We start from the raw sequence: 24277 nt of genomic DNA, 5'->3' as shown, positions 1-24277 counted from the left end.
TCATAGTGGGGTACCGCAGGGTTCAATTTTAGGACCACTTTTGTTCCTAATTTACATAAATGATATAGACACCAATATATACAGTAAACTGGTGAAATTTGCAGATGACACCAAGGTGGGTGGTGTAGCAGATACTGAACTAGCGGCTCAGCAGCTACAGCGGGATCTTAATTTAATTAGTGACTGGGCTGACACCTGGCAGATGAAATTTAACATAGACAAATGTAAGGTACTCCATGTAGGGAGCAGAAATATAAAGTACAGGTATTTTATGGGACCTACTGAAATAAAGGTAGCTGATTATGAGAAAGACCTTGGTGTGTATGTTGATGCTTCCATGTCTCATTCTCGCCAGTGTGGGGAAGCAATAAAAAAGGCCAATAGGATGTTGGGGTATATCTCCAGGTGTGTGGAGTTTAAGTCAAGGGAGGTAATGCTAAGATTATACAATTCCTTGGTGAGACCTCACCTAGAATATTGTGTACAGGTTTGGTCACCATATCTTAAAAAGGACATAGCGGCCTTAGAAAAGGTGCAGCGTAGGGCCACAAGAATGATTCCTGGTCTTAGAGGAATGTCATACGAGGAAAGGTTATTTGAGCTAAATCTGTTCAGCCTCAAGCAAAGGAGACTGAGGGGGGACATGATCCAGGTCTATAAGATTCTAACAGGTTTGGATGCTGTTCAACCGAATAGTTACTTCAGCATTAGTTCAAATACAAGAACTCGTGGCCATAGGTGGAAATTAGCGGGAGAACATTTCAAACTGGATTTAAGGAAGCACTTCTTTACACAGCGTGTAGTCAGAGTATGGAATAGTCTTCCTGATAACGTAGTGCAAGCTGAATCCTTGGGTTCCTTTAAATCAGAGCTAGATAAGATTTTAACAACTCTGAGCTATTAGTTAAGTTCTCCCCAAGCGAGCTCGATGGGCCGAATGGCCTCCTCTCGTTTGTATAGTTCTTATGTTCTTATGTTCTTATATTAATATGTGACACTTCATTATGAAACCAGTTGGATTTCAAGTCTCTTATTTGGCTTTGAAAATATCACATTGTGAAAAAAACATGCTTTACATGGTTAAATCACGCAGTATAACTTGGTTTTGTAAAGTATGGTCACATAGTGTCGCATCTCACGGAGCACAGACATAAGCCCAAGACGCCAGGAGTCAAGGGAAATGCGGGGTTTAATGGTAGTAAAACGAAACAAACAAGCAGTAATGCAGGTTGACAATACTATGACCAGACTGGGGAAATAAACTGAAACGCGGACTAAATACATAGGACTAATGACAACAACCAGAAACAGCTGATAACACGGGGATTCCACACTTGGTTATCGAGGGGGCGTGGCACACGGGAGGAGCGGACGATCGGGCAGGACACATAGAGACTATATTGATTACTTAAGGTGTAACCCTTTTTAATAGGCTATGTATGAACTTAACTTCCTCCACCACCAAGTTGTACTTGTGATACATGTTACAACCTAATACAATTGTAATACAATTTTATCGTAAAAAGGAGGCAACAAACCAACATGATCTTAAACTATCGTATCATCTCACCTGGATTAGCCCCATACAACAGAACTGCACAAGGCTTTTGTCCAAGAAACTGCCATCAAACAGGCCGTTATCCTTGAGGTCGGACAATAACGCTATCCAAAACTCTGTGTACTCCTTGCGCAGACATCCCCACCAGGTTTCAATCCTTTGATTCACTGTACTCACCCCCTCCACATAACTGTCTATACTTTGAGGTTGGTTGGGCTGAAGCAGACGTTCAAAGTCCTGCACGAGTGCGTTCTCTGTACCAAGGTCCCCTCTTACAACTTGAGGACATCCTTTCAGATGCTGCATGGCTTCAACATAATAACCCCCAATTACCTTGGGACCGCTGCTGGTGGTATAGGCGTTCAGGCAGATCATTTTCCTGGAAAAACCATCGATGCAGCCATTGATAGAAATGGCAAAAGGTTTCAGCTTATCGTAAGAGTCAATGTGCCAAATGAAATTTGGCCCCTTTGAGAAATAATTGCGTCTATGTGGACGTCTCCTTTTCCGCAGCGCAACCCCTCTTGGGTCCATTTCTTTTCTCACGAGCAACCCGTTTTCTCTGCATTTATAATACATCCATCTACTGTAGAGTTGTGACGTTCGCGAACGAACCGATTCTTTTGAACGGCTCATAAACATGAACGATGGGAGCCGAGTCGCGGCTGGAGGGGAGCCGTTCTTTCTGTCGTTCTTTTTTTCCTATGCGTGTTTCACACAGATGCACACAAGTTAGCTCCTCCGCGAGACAGAACAGTTATAGGGGGAGGGGCGCACCCAGCGCAGGGGTGCTACTGCCTAACAGCATGATGATAGTTGTGCACGCATCCTTCACTTCCACATTGTGTGGAAGTGTTTGTAGTAAAAGCTGTTTTGCACAGAAATTCATTGCAGCCGGCTTTGTTTTTGATGTTTATTTGTGAGTAGGTATTGTATGAATAACATAAGTCAACGTAGCTTTACACATACACACACTTTGTACTAAAGGTAAATCCAAAATAGTGATGTCACTGTCTAAGCAGAGGGATGTTGTGCAACCATATGGAATATAGTCCACACATGACAAATGAGGTAATAATCAATATTTCAGAATAATTCAAACTCAGATATTGGTGTGTGATATCTGAGTTTTAATTATTTGACTACAAATCTCACCTCATCATTCCTCCCAGTGATTATTTCCAGGATAAACTGAGATGCCCCCAAGCTGGCTTCTTAAAACTGACTAAATATTTAAAAAGAGCCAAAAGAGCCGTTCTTTCAATCAATCGCATGCTGTAGATTACAATAATTCTTTCTTTTGGAGAGCCCTCTTCGAAGAATTCGCTTAAGTTTACTCTCGCTACTAACATACCCATGCTTATCATTAAGAAGCAGAACAATATCTATATATTTAAGGCCAAGTTCAAAGTAATGTTCGATAAGTTGATCCATACCGTCACGCTGCTATGAGCTATAGTATGGGAAGGCAAAACTATTGCGAGGGAACGCAAAAGTTATTGCGAGGGAATGGAAAAGTTTTTTGTTTTTTTTTTCCACCCTGACACACGCACACAACAGACATTACAAACAAAATGGGCCAAATTTTGTTTTATTAAAACCGTTACCGGTTTTTCTTTTACTCCCGATCAAAAATTTGTCCACGTTTTACTTCACGCTGTATGGGATGATAAAAAAAAAACACAAAGGCACTGTTTGCTTCCCCTTTATACACGTAAATTAAACTTTGGTTCAGCCATACATTTAAGCACACTCCCTACCCGGGATTTGGTATGCTTCGCACCCTCATGCGCACCCACTTTGAGAATCACTGCATTAAGTGAAGTTTTAAGTCAATACAACAGTTTGGGGAAAAATAACACTAACTTGCAATAGAGCTAACCTTTTTCGTTCTACACAAGGTAGTAGGCTGTTATTGCTAGAGCTCTCCGGTAGAGGGTATATTCTACACTCTGCTCGAATCTTTTCAGTGAAAGACCAAGGGTTACTGGAGCACTTGAATTGTGAGTTCGGCAAGGAAAATTTCGGTCTCAGCTAAGAGAGGGGGAATTGTATTATTGTAATTTTGGTTTACGAAACTAGACCAAAAATTGTTTTACAATGGTACACGTCATTTAAACTATCGACGAAGCCCAATCCGGAAATCACCGCTATTTCACTGCAAGGAATCTACGTCATCGAGAGTCATAAACGGAAGAAAACGAACATTATGAGAGCTGTGCTACATCATTCATAGGTCAGGTAAGAGTGGCTTCTTTCTAATGCTTCAGTTATTAAAGTCAGACAGAAAAAAATGCTGCGTATCCTGTTTTTCAAATGCAGTGCTGCAGTACAGTGCTTTTGAAGGTAGGCTGTGGCTGTCGTGTTTGGTATAGTTCGCTCCCGAAACCATTCACTAGATCATGGCCGGGCGTGCGATGAGTCGCGTGGTGTCGCCGCATTCAGCGCCTCGCTGTCGATCCTTAGCTAGCTAAATTACGTTAACGAAAAACGACGGAGGGGAAACCCTATCCCAATTAGACAAAATTCATAAATTCGTTGCAGGCATTTAAAGGATCATATTTAGGGTCACACTGCGATCACGACATGTCTTGTGACTGTTTACTATGTCAACAGAGTGACGACAGTGTTAAAATTTGATTAAATGTCACTTAAGACAGATAATTATCCACCAAACAGGTACCTATTATGTTTGTTTTTGTTGTCTATTATGTTTGTTTTTGTTGTCCATTTGGATTTATGTTTAGCTAGTGTTAACTTGTGAAATTTACGGATAACGATTATTGTTACATGTGAGCTGTTTTAGTTTCGTTTTAAAAGTAGCACATATAATATACCGACACAAATGGTTTATCTTTGTTTTGACCATGCAAAATTACTGTGAGAATTATACAGATTGAAGCGTGCGTACCGAGCAGGTGGCGCTGGAGACCAAGGGCATAATAGTTCATAGGCTCATTTGATAATACACTATGTTTTAATGCCTCAGTGGAAACGTTCACCTCACAGATGCCTTCAAACCGAAAGCTGGAAGGGCATTATTACTTCTTTGTCGGTGTTTTTCAGTTGTTTAAATTACCCGAGATTTCAGTCAGGAGCAGACCCTTTGAAGCTATGGGCTAATTTTAGCCACCATTGTCACCAGCAGAAAATGCTCCTTATTGGTCTTGCAAAAATGGATAACTATGTAAAATAGTGTCTATAAAACGAAATAATGCTAATGTAGTGTTGACAAAGTTCCCAGTAAAGAAACAATGCATGATTTATGCATGTTATATTTCCAGTGTAATATCGAACATCTGTGCAATGAGAAATACAAGTCAAGTTTAACATGGTGGAAGGTCAGTGTCATTTCAGAGTATATAAGTTATTTTTAAATCATTTGATGAGACAGAAAACTATACATATTTACGCTAGAGATATTAATCCTAAGCTTTGTGTCACTAATTTCAGCTATTTATAAAATGTTTTTTTGTGTTTGTACTACAGTATGTATCTTTTAAGCACCAACCTTGATAACTAATTATAAAATATTTCTTTTTGATTTGCCAGAAGAAAAATCATACAACAATCATATTTGTTTTATATTAAAATGTTGGGACAGCCTTCAGATCATTAGATTTTGTCCACCATTCCAGCTAGTATACTGTATGCCACATATAACAGTTTGGTCAAGCCATTAATCCTGTTGTGATATCTTATATATGGCATATTTTGCACAGCAAAAAATATGCAACTAAGACATATCACCAGGCCTTCTAGAACAGAATCTTCTTTTAATGTGTCATCTTCAGGTTTTTAATAATTTAATTATTTAATTGGGAAGAATTTTGTGGCACTAACACTAAGCTTATGCCCCATAAAACCCCTTGAATGTTTTATATCTTTCTGTTAAAGGGATTGTTTTGAGATGGATTTATTTACTGTTAACATTCAGATACTGGGGACTGGGATCATAAAGTTTATTAGGGCTGCCGCGATTAGTTGATGTAGTCGATGACGTTGACACTGAAAATGGGTCAACATCAATATTTTAATCAACACATTGTTTTAAAAAAATATTTTAATACAATTACCTTTATGATTTCTAAATTGGTTCAATTCATTGTAACAAATGTTTTCCTTTAATATCTTATATGATTATGAGAGTCATGCAACTTATCACAAAACAAAAAGGTATGCAAAGTGTGACGGCATACTGTAGTGGCACTAGTGCTGTGCATGAACATCTGAAGAGAAAACACACAGGTGCTATTCTGGATGATGGACTGCGAGAAAAAGCAACACCATGTTTTCTATTCATGTTTATTAAATTATCTTTAGTACGGAGAGCTTTTTATATCTTTTGTCCTTGTAGCTGCTAAAATGCGCTCAACATTAAAGCCATAAAGATGTCTGCCTGCTACGTTAGAATCTTCATTGAAGAAGTGTGTGAAAATGTTTAGGCTAAAATCTAGTCTTATTCTGCATTGATTGACCGTGCCAGTGTATACATTTGTGCATGTTGGACTTGTTGGGACCAGTGTTGTTATCATAAACTAAACCTGAATCAAAAATTGACACTAAATAAAAGAAGTTAATTCGTGAACTGAAATAAAAATAAAACCCATATTTACAAAAAAACACCTGTTGGACTATAATCTGCAAAAAGTACCGCCACACCACCAACATATTTTTACCTTGTTTAACCACAGTATCTCCTCTTTTAAAAGATGCTGTGGCTGCTGATCTGTCCCTTCCTTCTTCGTGACTTCATTGCTTATTACTTGCGTTGCATGTGGTGTGCTTCTCTAACCAAATTTATTAAGCATGAGGATACGCCAAATTTATACAGATTGCTAATTTTTGGGCATCACAATACGCATCTCATTAGTATTTTTAGGCATATTACTAATCTTCTTATTGAATTGTGGGTGAAAATAATGTCTGTATAGTGCCGAAAATCTGGTGTACATTATCTAAAGCCCTGCAATGGCATGCAGTTTGTTGTTGTCGAAATAAAATTAACTTAAATTAAATGGTCAAGTTGATTTTCTGGAGGAAAATTAATCATTTAGATTAATCAACCAGTCAATTGTGGTGCTGAGGTGCATGGCTGCACTCTCATTAATCTATAGAAAAACAATCGTTAGTGGCAGCCCTAAAATGTATAAAAAATTAACTGTGGTAGGAGGTACAACTAAGTTATATTTATATTTAACTAATCCGTATTACCTTGAACTGTCAAGAAGAAAAATTATTTGGAGTAGTACCGCGTGTCTTTTAGGTGCATATTTCACATATAAAAATTCAGACCACAGAGCAAAAGTGTTGAAGGGATAATGGTGGGACAGTCTAGAAATGGTCAGATCATCACTGTTTAGCGTATCCTAATTATCTGCATTGGCAGGCTTCCGAATAGTTTTTTTCCTTCCCTTTTTTTTCATGTGGATTGTATAATATTTTAGCAAGGGTGTTTCCTGCATGCTTTACTCTATTGTCTTGTGTGCGGCCTCTAGAATGTTCACAGCTCCCAGACCTATCAGATTCTAGCATTTATAATAATGGCCAGTGTAGTCCTGACAGGCGCATGCTTGGCCTCTCCCTTCCCCCAAGCCTGGATTTTATGTGATGCTAAGCTCATGTTTCATTGTTGATGAGCAGGGTGAGTCTATTGTTTTTGCTGTATATGTCTTCTTGATGGTGCTTTAACAGTATCTGCTGTACCTGGTCTAACCTTTTGCCCCAAGGGCTCAATTATGGCAGACCTAAGAAATTATGTTTGATGGCACCGTTGTGAGTTTGAGAAGGGTGTTCTGGAACTGAAATGGAGGTGTATATAAATGTATTTTTGTGCAAACTTGTTTCAACAAAGAGTACTGAGAGTACTGCAAATAGGAGGATATGCAGTTGTACTGAATGTTCTGATGTCAGTCTGCTGTTAAAAAGCTGCATTTTTGAATGGGAACCTCCAGGCTTGGGGACACAGAGGCTTATGGTGGTGGGGGTAGTGCTGTTCCAGTGACAGAATGTGTGTCTGTCAGCTAATTAAGGGGGGATCAGCTGGCCTCAAAGCATGTGGATGATGTTTGTGGAGGGGGGGGGGGTATAGCAGTGATTAATATTGTGTGTGTGTGTGTGTGCGCGCGCACATGCTCGTGCTTTTTACTCCCTCCTGTTCATAGGCACAGTGATGAGAGCTCATATGTGTGTCGGCTGTGGGGAGTGGGGAGGATTGACAGCGGCCTCTTTGTTTCACCCCTGTGAGGATCAGGCCATGAGACTACGTCTGAGTTTCCCGGGCTCACGTGATGCACCCAGCTCCCCCTCGGCTTTTATTCAAACAATCCGGGAGCCACCATAATTGAATGGAATTAGAGCTTAGTGGGGGATTGATTCTTGGGGTCTGTGTTCCAGCACACTGTCCTGGGGTCCCTGAGGGGCAATGCTGGCCTAGCCCACCCTATCCTCTCTGCCCCTCCTACTGCATCTTCCATCTGCCCACCCAAGTCCCAGCCCTGGGGCTTAACATGGGATGAGCTTGGAAGATTCCTGGGAATGGAGGAGTCTGACGTCAAGGTAGAACTTTCAGCCCATCTGCTGTCTGTCTATATAAACATGTTGTCTGTTTATTTTTAAAATTCTGATCCTTGCTAATCCTGCTCAGGTAAATATTACACATAATTGTGAAACTATTCAAAAAGTAGTCACAGCATACTGTACTGCAGTTTTTTTATCTTCAAACTGCAGTTGAAAGACAGTATACATTGTTGATGTATAGATGGGTCATTCCATGTCAAATCATCACACTTTCGGACCTCATCGTCATGGATTTTAACTTGGCATGCTGATTTGGTCACATGAGAAACTCATGAATCTGAAATCGGGCATGTCTTGGATCAATATTGAGGGAGGTTTAAACAAACAAATTTGAAACTTTTTTTTGGGGGGGGGGGGGCTTTGACTTTGACTGGCTGTATTTAAGTTAATGTAAGCTGCACAGAAGTGGTCCTCATATTGCTTTATAGATTGAACAAATAATATGCCATCCCCATATGAACAATTACTATATAATAACTGATTAAAATATTAAAAATTCAATAACAAAAAAACTTATATTTCAAAATTGATCAATTTTTTACTAAAGCTAGCTTATAATATCATGAACATCTCCAGAAAATTTGGTCTTTGGTTTTTGAGTTGTTGCTGAGATATCATTATTTATGTGAAATGTGTATCAAAACCACAGTTCCATACAATGCTGTTAGCAGTAGCAGAATAGCAGTTAGTGATCAATGCATGGTACAGGATTATTATTTTTCATGACAGCTACAACTATTGCCAGAAATACCTATGGAAATATAATTTAAATTAAAACATTTAAAATTACTATTAAAAATGAATAAAACGACAATATTGCCAAAGTAACATTAATCTACATCCAGCTCTGCAAGGAGGTTCTTTCTTAGAGGGAAAATGTGGGGGTTGGTGGCAGGATTGGCACTCACTCTGGAAAAAACTCACTGTTCCATCTGGACTAATGTGGTGCTGAGGTGCACGGCTGCACTCTCATCCCTGAGGTGGTTTGTCATATAGTGGGTGTGGGAACGTGTTGTAATCAGCACAGCTCCTTAATTCCATCAAGAAGAGAATTTGTGTTCTCTCTACCTTGCGCAAACACTAATATCAACATGAATTTAATGAATAATTTTTGTATTTTATTGCATTTTTTGCTAAAATTCTCATTACCGCAATGCGTCCAGCTCTGTCTGAAGGTTGTTGGGTTGTAATTTAAACAGTAAAATAACAATATTCCAATAAAATATTTATGGATGTTCTACCAGAGGTTTTAAAATGACAGAAAGAGTAATACAGTAAAATCCCGTTATATTGGACTCATTTATAACAGAATATCATCTATAACAGACAAGGTCCACTGGTCCCGGCCGCGCGCCTTTAAGAACATGCAGAAAAAGCATTGGATATAGCAGACTCGCATATAATGGAATTTTGCTTATAACGGACAAACAATTCGGCTATAACAGACATGCAGGCTCCGCCTATAAGGCACGTGGTGTGCCGGTGATATCCAGCGCCGATACGTAGTCGGGATTATTACAAGTCACGCATCTGGTCAGGTAAAGTTGGATTACTACATGTACAATGTAATAATCTATACCACAAGTATGTCTGCTGGGGTGTGGCATGACTAAATGGTGTCCTTTAGTTGTGTTCTGGGCATACAGCAACAATGGATATAACGGACTGTTTTGCCAGGTCCCTTGAAGTCCATTTTAAGTGGATCTTACTATCCTTGTGAGGACCTTCATTTGACAATTACTAATGCTGCTAATGCTATGCCTAAACCAAAACCTAGGGCTGGGTGATATGGACCCAAAATCACATCTCAATATTTTTTAGCTGAATGGAGATATATCTCGATAATTTTTTCTAGAGATGCTCCGATCAGCATTTTTGGGGCCGATCACCGATTACCGATCACCAAGATCATGATCTGCCGATTGCCGATCACAGAATGGCAGGGGAATGGGAATCTTTTATCTATAATCTAGCAGAGTTTGCACCATTTGTAGAAATGAAACTAACTCTAAATTAACTATATTGAAGAAAAAAAAACTGTAGAAATAGGCTATAGTCAAGATCTTGAAGAATCAAGCGCTTAACACTTGCTGCCCCACACTGAAGGAGGGGCAGTGACACTTTGGTCAGCACTGTTGCCTGACACCTCCAGGGTCAACACATGAAATGTTCCCCGAGAGTAAAGTGGTTTAGTTTCTCATACTCGGCATATTCAGTTGTATGGCGTGTTCTAAGATGCCTAATCATGTTAGTGGTGTTAATGCCGTTGCTTGCTTCCACCTCGAGGGATTTCATCACGACATACATTGCAAATGGCTAACTTTACGTCTTTATCGGACACTTTGAAAAACTTACAGACGGGAGAACTCATGTTGCCACTGGTAAGCTCCGCTCTGCTGTTGTTTACCTGTGCGCCATGCATGCACGTGTGGAAAAAGTTGCGCGAGTAATTTACGTCAAGTGATCGGCTTTTTTGATCGGCGCTTTTGGGGTTCGCCGATCAAGCTATTTTTAGCCAATATCGGCCGATCATGATCGGTGGCCGATCAATCGGAGCATCACTAATTTTTTCCGTAAGGTAATAATGAATAGACAATTCCAAGTAGGGCTGAGTGATATCATATCGATATTATATCGCAAATGCGCAATAATCACTAGGGCTTCAGATGACAGGCGCAACATTTGGCCATGCGCCAGATTTTCGGTGGTATACGGACATTTATTTACGGCCAAAATTTAAGCATAAGAAATTTACAAACGAGAGGGGGCCATTCGGCCCATCAAGCTCGTTTGGGGAGAACTTAACTAATAGCTCAGAGTTGTTCAAATCTTATCTAGCTCTGATTTAAAGGAACCCAGGGTGTTAGCTTCTGCTACACTAGCAGGAAGACTATTCCATACTCTAACTACATGCTGTGTAAAGAAGTGCTTCCTCGAATTTGTTTTAAAATGTTTTCCCGCTAATTTCCACTTATGGCCACGAGTTCTAGTATTTAAACTAATATTGAAATAGCCATTCGGCTGAACAGCATCCAGACCCATTAGAATCTTATAGACCTGGATCATGTCCCCCCTTAGTCTCCTTTGCTCAAGGCTAAACAGATTCAGCTCAGCTAACCACTTCTCATAAGACATTCCTCTAAGACCAGGAATCATTCTCGTAGCCCTCCGTTGCACCTTTTCCAAGGCAGCAATATGCTTCTTAAGGTATGGTGACCAAACCTGCACACAATATTCTAGGTGGGGTCTAAAACAAGGAATTATATAAGTGTAACATCACCTCCCTTGACTTAAACTCCACACACCTAGAGATATAACCCAACATTCTATTGGCCTTTTTTATTGCTTCCCCACATTGGTTAGAGTGGGACATGGAAGCATCAACATACACACCGAGATCTTTCTCGTAATCAGCTACCTTTATTTCAGAGGATCCCATAAAACATCTGTACTTTATATTTCTGCTCCCTGCATGGATTACCTTACATTTATCTGTGTTAAATTTCATCTGCCAAGTACCAGCCCAGTCGCTAATTAAATCCAGATCCCTTTGTAGCCTCTCTGCTGCTAGAGCAGTATCTGCTACACCACCCACCTTAGTGTCGTCTGCAAATTTATCCAGTTTACTGTATGTATTGGTGTCAATATCATTAATGTAAATTAGGAACAACAGTGGTCCTAAAATTGAACCCTGCAGTACCCCACTATGAACGCAGGCCCACTGTGACATTGTAACTACTCGCTGCTTCCTGTCAGTTAACCAGCTTTCGATCCAAGCTGCCACAGTTCCTAAAATCCCTGCAGCTTTGAGCTTTAGCAGGAGCCGTTTCAAAGGCCTTCTGGAAATCTAAGTAGATCACATCGTAGGCCTTTTTGTGATCAATTTCACTTGTAGCTTCCTCAAAGAACTCAAGTAGATTCGTTAAACAGGATCTACCCCTCCTAAATCCATGTTGGCTATCCCTCAGAATGTTATTTGCATCCAGGTAATCTACCATTTTCACTTGGATTATAGCTTCCATTATTTTTCCAGTAATGCTAGTTAAACTGATTGGCCTATAATTTGCTGGATTACTTCCATCCCCTTTTTTGAATATGGGTGTTATATTAGCATGCTTCCAATCTGATAACGATTTCTGGAATATTAAAGCTAACGGTTGGCTAATAATACCCCTCATCTCTTTTAAAACTATAGGTAAGATGCCATCAGGGCCCTACGATTTATTTATTTTGAGTTTAGCTAGGCTTAGTACCACATCAGCCTCAGTTATACATACAGTATATTGGTCATAGACGACGCTGTATTCGTACTAATTGGTGGTAAGTTACTCGTGTTCTCTACTATGAACACCCATGAAAAAAAATCATTAAACTAATTTATAGGGGTGCACCGATTGCAGTTTTCTGGCCGATCAACGATCACCGATCCTTAGGCAACCTTACCTGCCGATCTCGATTTTTTTTTGCCGATCTTGTTTCTTTCATAACTAAAAGACAGTTACTTCAATGTTTCCATTTTTATTGAGTAAATTGATATGAATACTCACAAAACATGAGGTAGTGTCCTCAAATATGAATGAACATATAAATGAGCATTGCTGTTTGAAGTACAAAATCATATTTTTTCTTCCAGACTTTAATTTCTCTAATTTTGTAAAAAAATATATATATATATAGCTGTTATGACACACTTGTCCAAAAAATAGGGAGGGAGGCAGCCTGCACTGCACCTCTCTCGGGAATGGGAGAAAAGGCTGATTTAACCCTCTGGGGCCTAGGGGTAGGAAACACACTTTCACTGATGATCACACATTTCATCACACTTAATTCATGGCAAATAAATTATTTCTTATATATTTGTTTTGCCATTACACTCATCTTTATTTTAATATATATTGTAAATATGTCAGATTTTTGTTAAGTTTGAAATTTGACATCAAAGTATAGACATTGCAAAATGCAGTTTGGAACACTTGCAGAAACATTATAAAAGTACATAGTAAGCAATGCTGGCAGTTTGTTTTGATCCCAGATATCTGATCACCAAAGTCTTGGCTACATGAAGATGACTAAATGGTGTAGATGCAACATTAATTTGGATAAATAAATAAGAAAAACCTAACTCATGTAACTATTTCTGGCTCCTTTCATTGAATATGTAGCAACTTTCATGTGTATGAATGAGCCATTGTCACCTGGCCACGTCCCCAACCCCCTTTTATGGCGCTGAAGGGGATGTATCTGGATCGCGTTTCACCGTTGCGCTGTTAATCAAATTACCATGCGAATGCGATTTGAATACGCGCTAATGCGGCTATTTAGAATGTGAATAGCGATCTTCGGGTGAGAGCGGTACTACACGCCCCCGATGCAGGTAAAACAAAGTAAGATGACATGGTTTACTTTTTTGCCGATTTAACCTAATTAAAAAAACTTTAATACTTCCGACAATGGACGTTTTGAAAAGAAGACAGATTACGGATTTAGCCAGCATTTTTTTCATGATTATACATTAAGATTTCAGCGAGATATTTATAAACTGAAATAGACGCGAAAAGTACGCGATGTCGTCGACGACATACTCGACCCCAAAGAGTTAAAAGCATATAACTAAGATCGGTGGATCTCATGGGAATATGGTCGATTTCTGATCCCCTCAAATTAACGTGATCGAGGCCGATCGATCGGTGCGACGATCGATCGGTGCACCCCTACTAATTTACTATATCAATTTCATTTTCAATTATCCTGCAAATTAATGATTTCAGCTTTTAGAGCTCTTCTGGAGTTAAAATATTGGAAGAAACTTTTATTGTCATCCTTAGCCTCCAATGCAATTTTTCTTTCTACATCCCTCTTGGACAGTCTAATGTTATTTTTTAACTCTACCTGTAGGCTTAGATAGTCCTGCTTAATTTTGAAATCATTAGTTATTTTCCAATTGTGGAACAGAGCCCTTTTCCTCCTGACTTTATTCTTAATTTCCTTAGTAAACCACCTTGGTTGTTGTTTTTTAGATTTAGTTTCGCTGGAAACAGGTATGAAGTCCTTTTGCACTTGCAACAGTTTTGCTATTTAACTCCATCCAGTTTACAGTTTCTAGTTTCAGTCTCATACCATTAAAGTTAGCCTTCATAACATTGTATACTTTTACTTTTAATTAACCTCGAATTTAACCATTTTATGATCACTACCGTCCAATGGTTCTAAAACCTCTAATTTTCCAATCCTATCCTGGTTATTAGAGAAAACGAGATCAACAAGGGCTTCTCCCCTGGTAGGGGTATTAACAAACTGAGTAAAAAAACAATCCTGTACTAATTCCACCATCTCAAGTTCATTTATAGAAGAGCCAGAGACTGTGTCCCACTGTATCCCAGGTAATTTAAAATCACCCATAACCACCACATCATTTTTATTATTCATAATCCTGATATCTTCATTCTGCTTTCCTTTGCAGCTACATTAGGTGCTCTATAACAAACCCCGACAATTAAGCCATTTGAGTCTTTAGCATGTATGGATAAAACTTTAGCAAGTTTTATCCATACAGCTTCTGTACTTTTATTTTTATGAGTGAGCTCCCTTGCCTGCATGTTTTCTTTTACGTATACTGCAACACCACCTCCCTTCTTGTCTATCCGGTCTCTACAGAACAACGTATAACCATCCATATTATATTCTTCACCATCATTGTCACTCATCCATGTTTCAGTTATTCCTATAATGTCGTAAGTGTCCGAAGAAATTAAAGCCTCTAAATCATTCATTTTGTTTCTAATACTCCTAGCATTTAAATACAGACCACAAATGGTAAGCCTTTTACAGGGCCCACTTTTAATATTTATTTGGGCTTTCCATCTCTCCCCACATAAATTCGTAACTAACCTCCCTGCCCCCCCAGTCCCTAGTTTAAACATTCCTCAACTATTCTACACATACGCCTCCCCAATACCCTGGTTCCCCTATGGTTCAGATGCAACCCGTCCGGCTTGAACAGGTCCCACCTGTTCCAGAAGGTCTTCCAGTGCCCCATAAACCTGAACCCCTCTTTCCTACACCACCATTTTAGCCACCCATTTAATCCCCTTATCTCCGCTAACTTAGCCTGACTCGCACGTGGCACGGGAAGTATTCCAGAGAATACCACCGTGGACGTTCTGCTTCTAAGGTTATCTGCGACTTCTATAAATTTATCCTGCAGTATTTACCCTTTCCTATGTCGTTGGTGCCAACATGCACCACAACCACTGGATCCACCCCGGCTGGGGGCAAAAGCCTGTCCACTCAATTCGGAAGGTCCCCTACCTGGGCACCAGGCAGGCATGACACCGTACGGGACCCTCTATCATGGGTGCACACATAACTATCTACACCTCTGGTAATTGAATCCCCTACTACCACAACCTCCCTCTTCCTGGGGGTAGATGGCTCCTTGGTGCCCAAGGGCCCACCTGCCTCCCCAGTCTCTTCCAGCTCTAAAGCTGGAAGCACCTGAAAGCAGTTAGACACCGTCACTTCAGGTGATGCTGCCTCTGTGAATTGTGTACGCCCTTTTTGTACGTCTACGACCTACGTTCACCCAGCTCTCTCGACCTACCTGTTCATCATTCTCCCCCCTCCCCGCTTATGACGTACACACAGTCTCCCTAAAAGGTGTGTTAACTCTCTCCTTTAACTCATTGTTATGTTGGATGAGAGCCAGTTGCTCCTCAAGGTCACGAACCTGGACCATGAGTGAATCCACTAACTTACATCGCTCGCAGACGAAGTCCGTCTGGATGCAAGCATCCAGAAGGGCAAACATCTTGCAAACACAACACTGAGCTGGCCCCATAATTACCTAACTCACTATGACCTCGTCCTTTACTCCCAGCCCAGTATATTAATATAGCGTATTTAAACTTTTAGTTGATCTAATTAACGTATAGTTAAAACAATAAAGTGCTGAGTACAATAAAACACTAAATTAACACTTGCGATTAAATCGGAACTTCTTTATAAATTATCCGACAGCGTCAGTGATAGCAACCTTAAAATGTAACTTTTAAAATAACCAAATTAACAATTACTTACCTGAGACTAACTTCCTGATGAACCATGTTAAGCTAAACTAAGCGAAGTTGCTCTAGGGAGGCCGAAAAACCACAAAAAAACCCTCTCAAATCAGGCTACTGCCGGAGCGGGAAAAAAAAGTTGAAAATGTCCTCCCAGTCCCGACCGGTGACCTAGCAAAGCTCAGGAGCAACTGTCCTTTCCGAGTTAATGTTGCCTACGTTAGATAATATTACCCACGGGTGTTTGTAGCGAAGGTTCGCAAACAGAAACGCCACTCGCGCAACACCTGCAGCTATCGATAACACTCACGCTGTCAATTAATAAGGACAGACAAGTACTCATGTAGACCGAGTTTAGTAGTATGGCTAAAACATTAATGAGGCTTTGTATGACGTCCAAAAATCATTATTAGTATAAATATGGCATATCCTTATGTTTAATAAATGTGTTAGACTTTGAACTGCAAAAAGTACCACCACACCGCTGACGTCTTTTTACGTTGTTTATCCACAAGATCTCCTCTTTTAAAAGATGTTGTGGCTGCTCTTCTTCACCGTGACTTCAGTGGATATTGCACTGATGTATACCAAACCGTAGTATACCAAAACAGTATTACTAATCGAATTTAAGAAGCATAAAGTTTATACAGATTACTAACTTTTGGGTATTACAAAACGCATCTCATTAATATTTAAGCCATACGACTAATCCTTTTACCAAATTATGGGCGTAAACTAATGTCCGTATAGCGCCGAAAAGCTGGTGTTGGGCCAAATGCTTCGTCTGTCTTCTGACCAGGGCGGTGATTACTGCGCATGCGCGATATAATATCGATATGATATCATCAAGCCCTAGTTCCAAGTCAGAGCCAAATGACCCCAATGTCACACAGGCACTTTTATTAGACAGCTGTACATGAAAATATGGCTCCAAAAAATTACTGACATATATTATTTTACCAAATAGCCTCCTGTCTGTGTCTGTCTCCATGTTCTTGCTGCATGCAGGACTTATGTGTAAGGGGGAGGGGCGGGGCAGAACAGGGTGAAGTTGTGCAAGAGACAGACAGAGGAGAAATAGGGGAACTGGTGGCTCTAAAGCAACATAAACTATATCGATATAATCGTGTATGAAAATACATCGATATATCTTTAAAAAAAAATTATAAAACGCCCAGCCCTACCTAACCCTAGATTAACCCTAACCGTAGCTTATCACATCACAGAAACAAATGCAGTTCCAGCCAGTTGTATGGTAGTCTTTTAAAAACAGATGCCCTATGCTCAACAAATGCACAGCAAGGTTGATTGTTTCAGTTAAAGATTGTATCTGATGTGATGGTACTTTGGCAATTTAAAGTTTGATAAGCACCAGACTGGTGCTGTATACTGTATACTAGAGCCCTGCGCGGGACTATTTTTTTTTAAATCCCGCTCCCGCCCACTCCCGCTGAGTTTGTGACCATTATCCCCTGCTCCCGCTGAATTTCTGACGATTCCCACCCGCTCCCGGAAAATACATTTATGAAGTAAAAAAATTTATGAAAATATATTTCTGTCACGTTGCGGTGTGCCGTCAATCGGGGAAGCAGGGAAACGGAGCCAGATAGTCGGGTAAAGCGGGGATTTATTAGGCAGGACAGCAAACACTGGGTAACACTACAATGACAGATCTGACAAGACTGACTAAGACTAGGACTAAATACAAGAGACAAGCCAGAAATAACAGGACACAGGGGATCGCAATCAGGGCTGAACACGAAGTAATGAGGGGGGCGTGGTACACATCGGGATCGTACGGAGCGGGACGTGACATATTTATAAAGTAAAAAAATATATATTTTAGGTTAGTGGCGCGCACTGGCTCTTTCACAGAAGATGTGAAACACTTAAGATCAAAAGGATCTCCACCCATTAACTGATATATCGCACGAAGCAGTAAGTTTATATGCGTTGCATGTTTTATTTCATTAGAACAAGAACTGAATAAATAAAAACAAATTCTTGGAAAATCTCTCAGCTTTGAATCGCAAATACAAATCTAACAGAATCTAAACCAGATGTGCAAATATATGCGCAGTTATTTAAAATAAACAAATATATAAATAATGTGCAAACATCACATTTATTATTATGAACAAGAGCAGTTCAAAAACAGAAGAAAACCCTGAGACAAATTTCAAAGAAATTAAAACTTGCTGAACATCACTATTTAATACATTTTCTTATCTTATTTAAAATTGCTGTGCAATAAGAGTATATTGCTGAGAGACTCGGGTCTCAGGCTAGTGCGTCTTTCTTCTAAAATGCGCCCACAGACACTAAATGCCCTCTCCGATGGTGCACTGGAAGCAGGTACACTCAGAATGAACCGCGCAAGCTTTGACAGCGCAGGAAAGCGTTCTTTGTTAAATTTCCACCATTGAAGCAGCTCGTCTGGGTCTGGATTGTCCGAGAGTTGAGCGCTGAGGTATTCAGCTATTTCTTGATCAACAGCTTTTGCCCCTGGAATGAAGGAGTAGTCTTCCCACTCTGAGAACCAATCCGTTTTTTTGGCTGGTGGCGATGCATCCTCTGCTGTGGTTTCTCCCATGTCAAAGCGCATGTTCTGGAGGATTTCTTTTGCACCTTTGGATAAAATTGGGGATTTTGTATTAACCCTATAAACCCTATAATTCTAAACAGGTCGCCTGGACATATTTGGTTGATTTAGCTGTAAAAGTATCAAAAAACCTGCTGTGAGTATGTGCCTTTGTCCCTTTTTTTAGGACAACTTCCTCTTTCAACATGTGGTAGTTGTTTTGCTTTACTGTATGCTAGAAGTGTCATAACAAGGGTGTAATAACAGAAAAACACAAAAAATTGAAATTGAAATTTTAAAGGTTTTTACTAAATAAGGCACTCAGAATGCACATGAATGAAATATTGTGAATGTTCAATATGAACCATGAACTATAAAACACTGGAAAAATCCATCCATCCATCCATCCATCAACTTCCGCTTGTCCGGGGTTCGGGTCGCGGGGGTAGCAGCTTCAGTAGAGGCACCCAGGCCTCCCTCTCCCCAGCTAACCCCACCAGCTCCTCGGGGGGGACACCGAGGCGTTCCCAGGCCAGCCGAGAGATATAATCCCTCCAGCGAGTCCTGGGCCTGCCTCGGGGCCTCCTCCCTGTAGGACAGGCATGGAAAACCTCCCTGGGTACCCGCCCAGGAGGCATCCGCACCAGATGTCCAAACCACCTCAACTGGCTCCTTTCGACGTGAAGAAGCAGCGGTTCTACTCCGAGGCCCTCCCGGATATCCGAACTTCTCACCCTATCCCTAAGGGAGAGCCCAGACACCCTGCGGAGAAACCTAATTTCGGCCGCTTGTATTCGCGATCTCGTTCTTTCGGTCATTACCCATAGCTCATGACCATAGGTGAGGGTAGGGACAAATATGGACCAATAGATCGAGAGTTTGGCTTTTTGGCTCAGTTCTTTCTTAGCCACGACGGACCGGTTAAGCGCCTGCAGAACTGCAGACGCCGCTCCGATCCGTCTATCCAACTCCCGATCCCGCCTACCCTCACTCGTGAACAAGACCCCGAGATACTTAAACTCCTCCACTTGAGGCAGTACGTCCTCCCCAACCCGAAGAGGGCAAACCACCCATTTCCGGCTGAGAACCATGGTCTCGGACTTGGAGGTGCTAATCCTCATCCCTGCCGCTTCGCCCTCGGCTGCGAACCGCCCCAGTGCCTGCTGGAGATCCCCAGCAGATGAAGCCAACAGGACGACATCGTCTGCAAAAAGCAGCGAGGCAATCCTGAGGTCACCAAACTGGACACCCTCAACGCCTTGGCTGCGCCTAGAAATCCTGTCCATAAATATGATAAACAGGACCGATGACGAAGGGCAGGCCTGGCGGAGCCCAACACGCACCTGGAACACGTCCGACTTATTGCCGGCAATGCGGACCAAGCTTCTGCTCCGTTCGTACAGGGACCGGATCGCCCACAACAGTGGACCCCGGACCCCATACTCTCGAAGCACCCCCCACAGAGCACCTCGGGGAACCCGGTCGTAAGCCTTTTCCAAATCTACAAAACACATGTAGACTGGATAGGCAAACTCCCAGGCCCCCTCCAGTACCCCTGCAAGGGTATAAAGCTGGTCCAGTGTTCCACGACCAGGACGAAAACCGCATTGTTCCTCCTGAATCCGAGATTCGACTATCGATCTCACCCTCCTCTCCAGTACCCTGGAATAGACCTTCCCAGGGAGGCTGAGAAGTGTGATCCCCCTGTAGTTGGAACCCACCCTCCGGTCCCCTTTCTTAAATAAGGGGACCACCACCCCAGTCTGCCAATCCAGCGGCACTGTCCCTGACCTCCACGCACTGTTGAGAAGGCATGTCAGCCACGACAGCCCCACAACATCTAGAGCCTTCAGGTACTCCGGGCGGATCTCGTCCACCCCCAGGGCCCGGCCACCACGGAGTTGTTTAACCGCCGCGGCCACCTCAGCCTCAGTGATGGGCAAGCCCCCCCCAGCACCCTCGGGCTCTGCGCCCTCAGATGTGTCAAAGGCCGTATGCGTAGATGTATCGGAGGCAGGGTTGAGGAGGTCCTTCACTGGAAAAATAAGAATTTGAAGTCTGGCCCTGTAGTTTTTTTTTAGAGTCTCTTTTTGGTCTGAATCTTGGAGGTGGAGGGACAGCATCATCCAGGTCTGCCTCTATTCTCCAAGCCACTAAACCAGGGGTCATCAACTTTATTTGTCAGAGGGCCAGAGTTTTACCAGACAGTCTCCTTGGGGGCCGGACCCCCAAGAAGAAAATCAAATAAAAATCTAATTTTGGCTTAACATAATGTTTACAACAACAACAACAAATTTATTTTTGTATAGCGCATTATCACAACATTACATTGTCCCAAAGCGCTTTACAGCATCCCCACCCAAAGCCCCCAGTGAGTAAGCCATAGGCGACAGTGGCAAGGAAAAACTCCCTAGAAGGAAGAAACCTTGGGAGGGACCAGACTCAAAGGGGGAGCCCATCCTCCAGGGGCCGGCAGGGAGAGTCAATACAGTTTAGTCTGAAACACAAACGGGGAGCAGGGGGGAGATGACAAGCCGGTGCCAACACTTCCTCCAATCGCCAGGCAGCCAGAAGGCAGGGAGCGGGTCATACAAGGAAGATGACACTGGCAGAACGGCGAGCTGGATGCACGGTCGTCATTGGCAGTGGCGACGTCACATGTTGCAGGGTGTGCTGGACATCTTGATAGATTGAAGGCTCCAGGTAGCACCACCCAGGAGAAGGTGGTGGAAATAAATGCAATTAGTCAAAGTAAGGGAGACTATAGGCAGTGCTAAAAGTTAGATGAGTGCAATATGAAGTGCAATGCTCCGGCAGATATGGCTATGGCAGCATAAGTAGGAGGGAGAGGCAGGTGGGAATGCAGGCATGGGGAGTCCCTGAAATGTCAGCACTCCAATCCCACAAGCAATTGTGAAGCTAGAGTGACAGCACTGTCAATTCAGTTTATCCAAAGCCAATGGCACCGATCCCCACCCAGCTCTACACCTCACACTATAGGTTTAACTGGGAGTGAGAAGCTAGCTAGAGCTAGAACTAGTGTCCCTATAAGCTAAACTAAATAGGTGTGTTTTTAGTCTAGACTTGAATATTGAAAGTGAGCCTGAAACCCGCACATCCGGTGGAAGACCGTTCCACAGCTGAGGAGCTCTATAGGAGAAAGCTCTGCAGCCTGCCGTAGATCTTTCTACCCTAGGTACTAACAGATATCCCGCACCTTGAGATCGAAGCAAGCGTGGGGGATTGTATGTGGTCAGCAGATTATTAAGGTAGTCTGGTGCAAGGCCATTCAGTGCTTTATAGGTTAGCAGCAGTATTTTATAGTCAATCCGAGACTTAACTGGTAACCAATGAAGGGAGGATAAGACTGGTGTGATGTGATCAAATTTTTTAGTGTTTGTGAGAACTCTGGCTGCCGCATTTTGTACCAGCTGAAGTTTATTTAAGGAACCAGACGGGCAACCAGAAAGGAGGGCATTACAGTAGTCTAGTCTGGTAGTTACGAAGGCATGTATTAATTTTTCTGCATCACGAAGTGAGAGCATCTTACGAAGCTTGGCTATGTTTCGTAGATGATAAAACGCAGTTCTAGTAATACTTCTTATGTGAGCATCAAAACATAGATCTGAATCTACTAGAAGACCAAGATTTCTAACCACTGTGTTAGGTTGTGTAGGAAGGCCACTAATGCTGAGGTGGTGAAACTTTTTTCTTGCAGCCTTGGGACCAATCACCAGTACTTCTGTTTTTTCTGTGTTTAACATTAGAACATTTTTTGCCATCCAGCACCGAATATCTAACAGACAATCTTCTAACCGAGATAGGAGTGATGTATCATCAGGGTTAACAGATATATATAACTGTGTATCATCTGCATAACAATGAAACCCAACACCATGTTTTCTAATAATGTTACCAAGCGGTAGCATGTATAGTGTAAACAGTAGTGGGCCCAGTACTGATCCCTGTGGGACACCGTATGTGACTTTGGTGGCCTTGGATGATTCGTTGTTCACATGTGCATACTGATAGCGATCAGTTAAATATGAGCGGAACCAAGAGAGTGCTGTCCCTGTAATGCCAACTACACCTTCTAACCGGTCCAAGAGGATATTATGGTCCACAGTATCAAATGCTGCAGTTAAATCCAGTAATACCAACAGCGATATCAAGCCACGGTCAGAAGCCATAAGTAAATCATTCATTACTTTGACTAGAGCAGTTTCTGTGCTATGGTTTGGTCTAAAGCCAGACTGATATAATTCATTATTATTATTTTTTTGTAGGAAAGTAGACAACTGACGAACTACAACCTTTTCCATGATCTTTGAAATGAAAGGAAGATTTGAGATTGGTCTATAGTTTCCTAAAACACTAGGGTCAAGATTTGGTTTCTTTAGAACGGGTCTAATAACAGCCAATTTAAAAGGTTTAGGAACATATCCAAGCTTAAGAGAAGAGTTTAACACATTTAACAGGGTATTGCTAATCTGTGGTGCGATTTCCTTGAAAAATTTTGTAGGAATTGGGTCTATGAGGCTTGTAGAGGATTTACAGGAGGAAATTAAGCTCAGGAGTTCTGGGTGTTTTATAGGAATGAAAGATTCAAAAGTCTCATTATTGATAGGCATAAGACTAGCAGGAGTCTGGCAGTCATAGGTAGCTAAGGATGTGCACTGGATGGTCTGTCTAATCTTAGTTATTTTACCATTAAAGAATGTAATAAAGTCATTACTCTTAAGAGATTGTGGGACTTGCGAGTTTAATGGAGAATTCTGTGTTAACCTAGCCACGGATTCAAATAGGAATTTTGAATTGTTTTTGTTCCCGTCTATTAATCTGGAGAGATACACAGACCTAGCAGTCACTAGTGCTTGTCTGTATTTAGACAGGCTCTCTTTCCATGCAGATTTGAAAACTTCTAGTTTAGTTGAGCGCCATTTGCGCTCTAGCTTGCGTGATGCCTGTTTGAGTTCACGTGTATGATCAGAGTACCAGGGGGCAGGTTTCTTATCTCTATGCTTTATTTTCTTAAGTGGAGCTACAAGATCTAGTGTGCTACGAAGGGATTTATCCATGTTTGCAGTCGCCTGTTCAAGTTCATTTATACACGATGCTTCAGATGTAAGGCTGAAGGACTGTGGAAGTTGTTTCATAAATGTTGTTGTAGTTAGTGAGGCAATGGAACGTCTGATTCTGTACTTTGGAGCTGCGGTCAACGGGAGGCTATACTGGATTTCAAACGTTAACAAGTAATGATCAGAGAGAAGGGGACTCTGAGGCATAATAGATACATGTTCCACCAAGATGCCATGACTAATAATCAAATCAAGGGTATGGTTACAGGCATGAGTAGGCCCGACTACATTCTGACATACACCTAGAGAGTCAAGAATAGCTGTAAACGCTATTTTTAAAGGATCACTATCTTTCTCCATATGAATGTTAAAATCACCCACAATAACAGCTTTGTCAGTACTGACCACCAGGTTAGTTAAAAAA

The 24277-nt window shown here is 41.5% G+C and overlaps 1 protein-coding gene across 8 annotated transcripts in view; it reads left to right on the top strand.

Moving 5' to 3' along the window:
• Positions 1 to 3513: 3513 nt before the first annotated feature.
• The window catches only part of pik3c2b (phosphatidylinositol-4-phosphate 3-kinase, catalytic subunit type 2 beta), a 144927-nt gene continuing 124163 nt past the window's right edge, over positions 3514 to 24277 (top strand). For 4 of the 8 annotated variants that reach the window (XM_072715844.1, XM_072715842.1, XM_072715843.1 and 1 more), the window contains exons 1-2: positions 3517 to 3799; positions 7955 to 8116. In XM_072715844.1, the coding sequence (XP_072571945.1) occupies positions 8073 to 8116 (44 nt within the window). In that variant the 5' untranslated portion in view covers positions 3517 to 3799; positions 7955 to 8072. Of the gene's footprint in view, positions 3800 to 3883; positions 3905 to 7954; positions 8117 to 24277 lie in introns of those variants that run through there. The other 4 variants (XM_072715848.1, XM_072715846.1, XM_072715845.1 and 1 more) reach the window with 4 other exon arrangements.

Source organism: Paramormyrops kingsleyae, chromosome 8, assembly GCF_048594095.1.
Source record: "Paramormyrops kingsleyae isolate MSU_618 chromosome 8, PKINGS_0.4, whole genome shotgun sequence".
NCBI lineage: Eukaryota > Metazoa > Chordata > Actinopteri > Osteoglossiformes > Mormyridae > Paramormyrops > Paramormyrops kingsleyae.
This window is presented reverse-complemented; position numbering and strand designations above follow the sequence as displayed.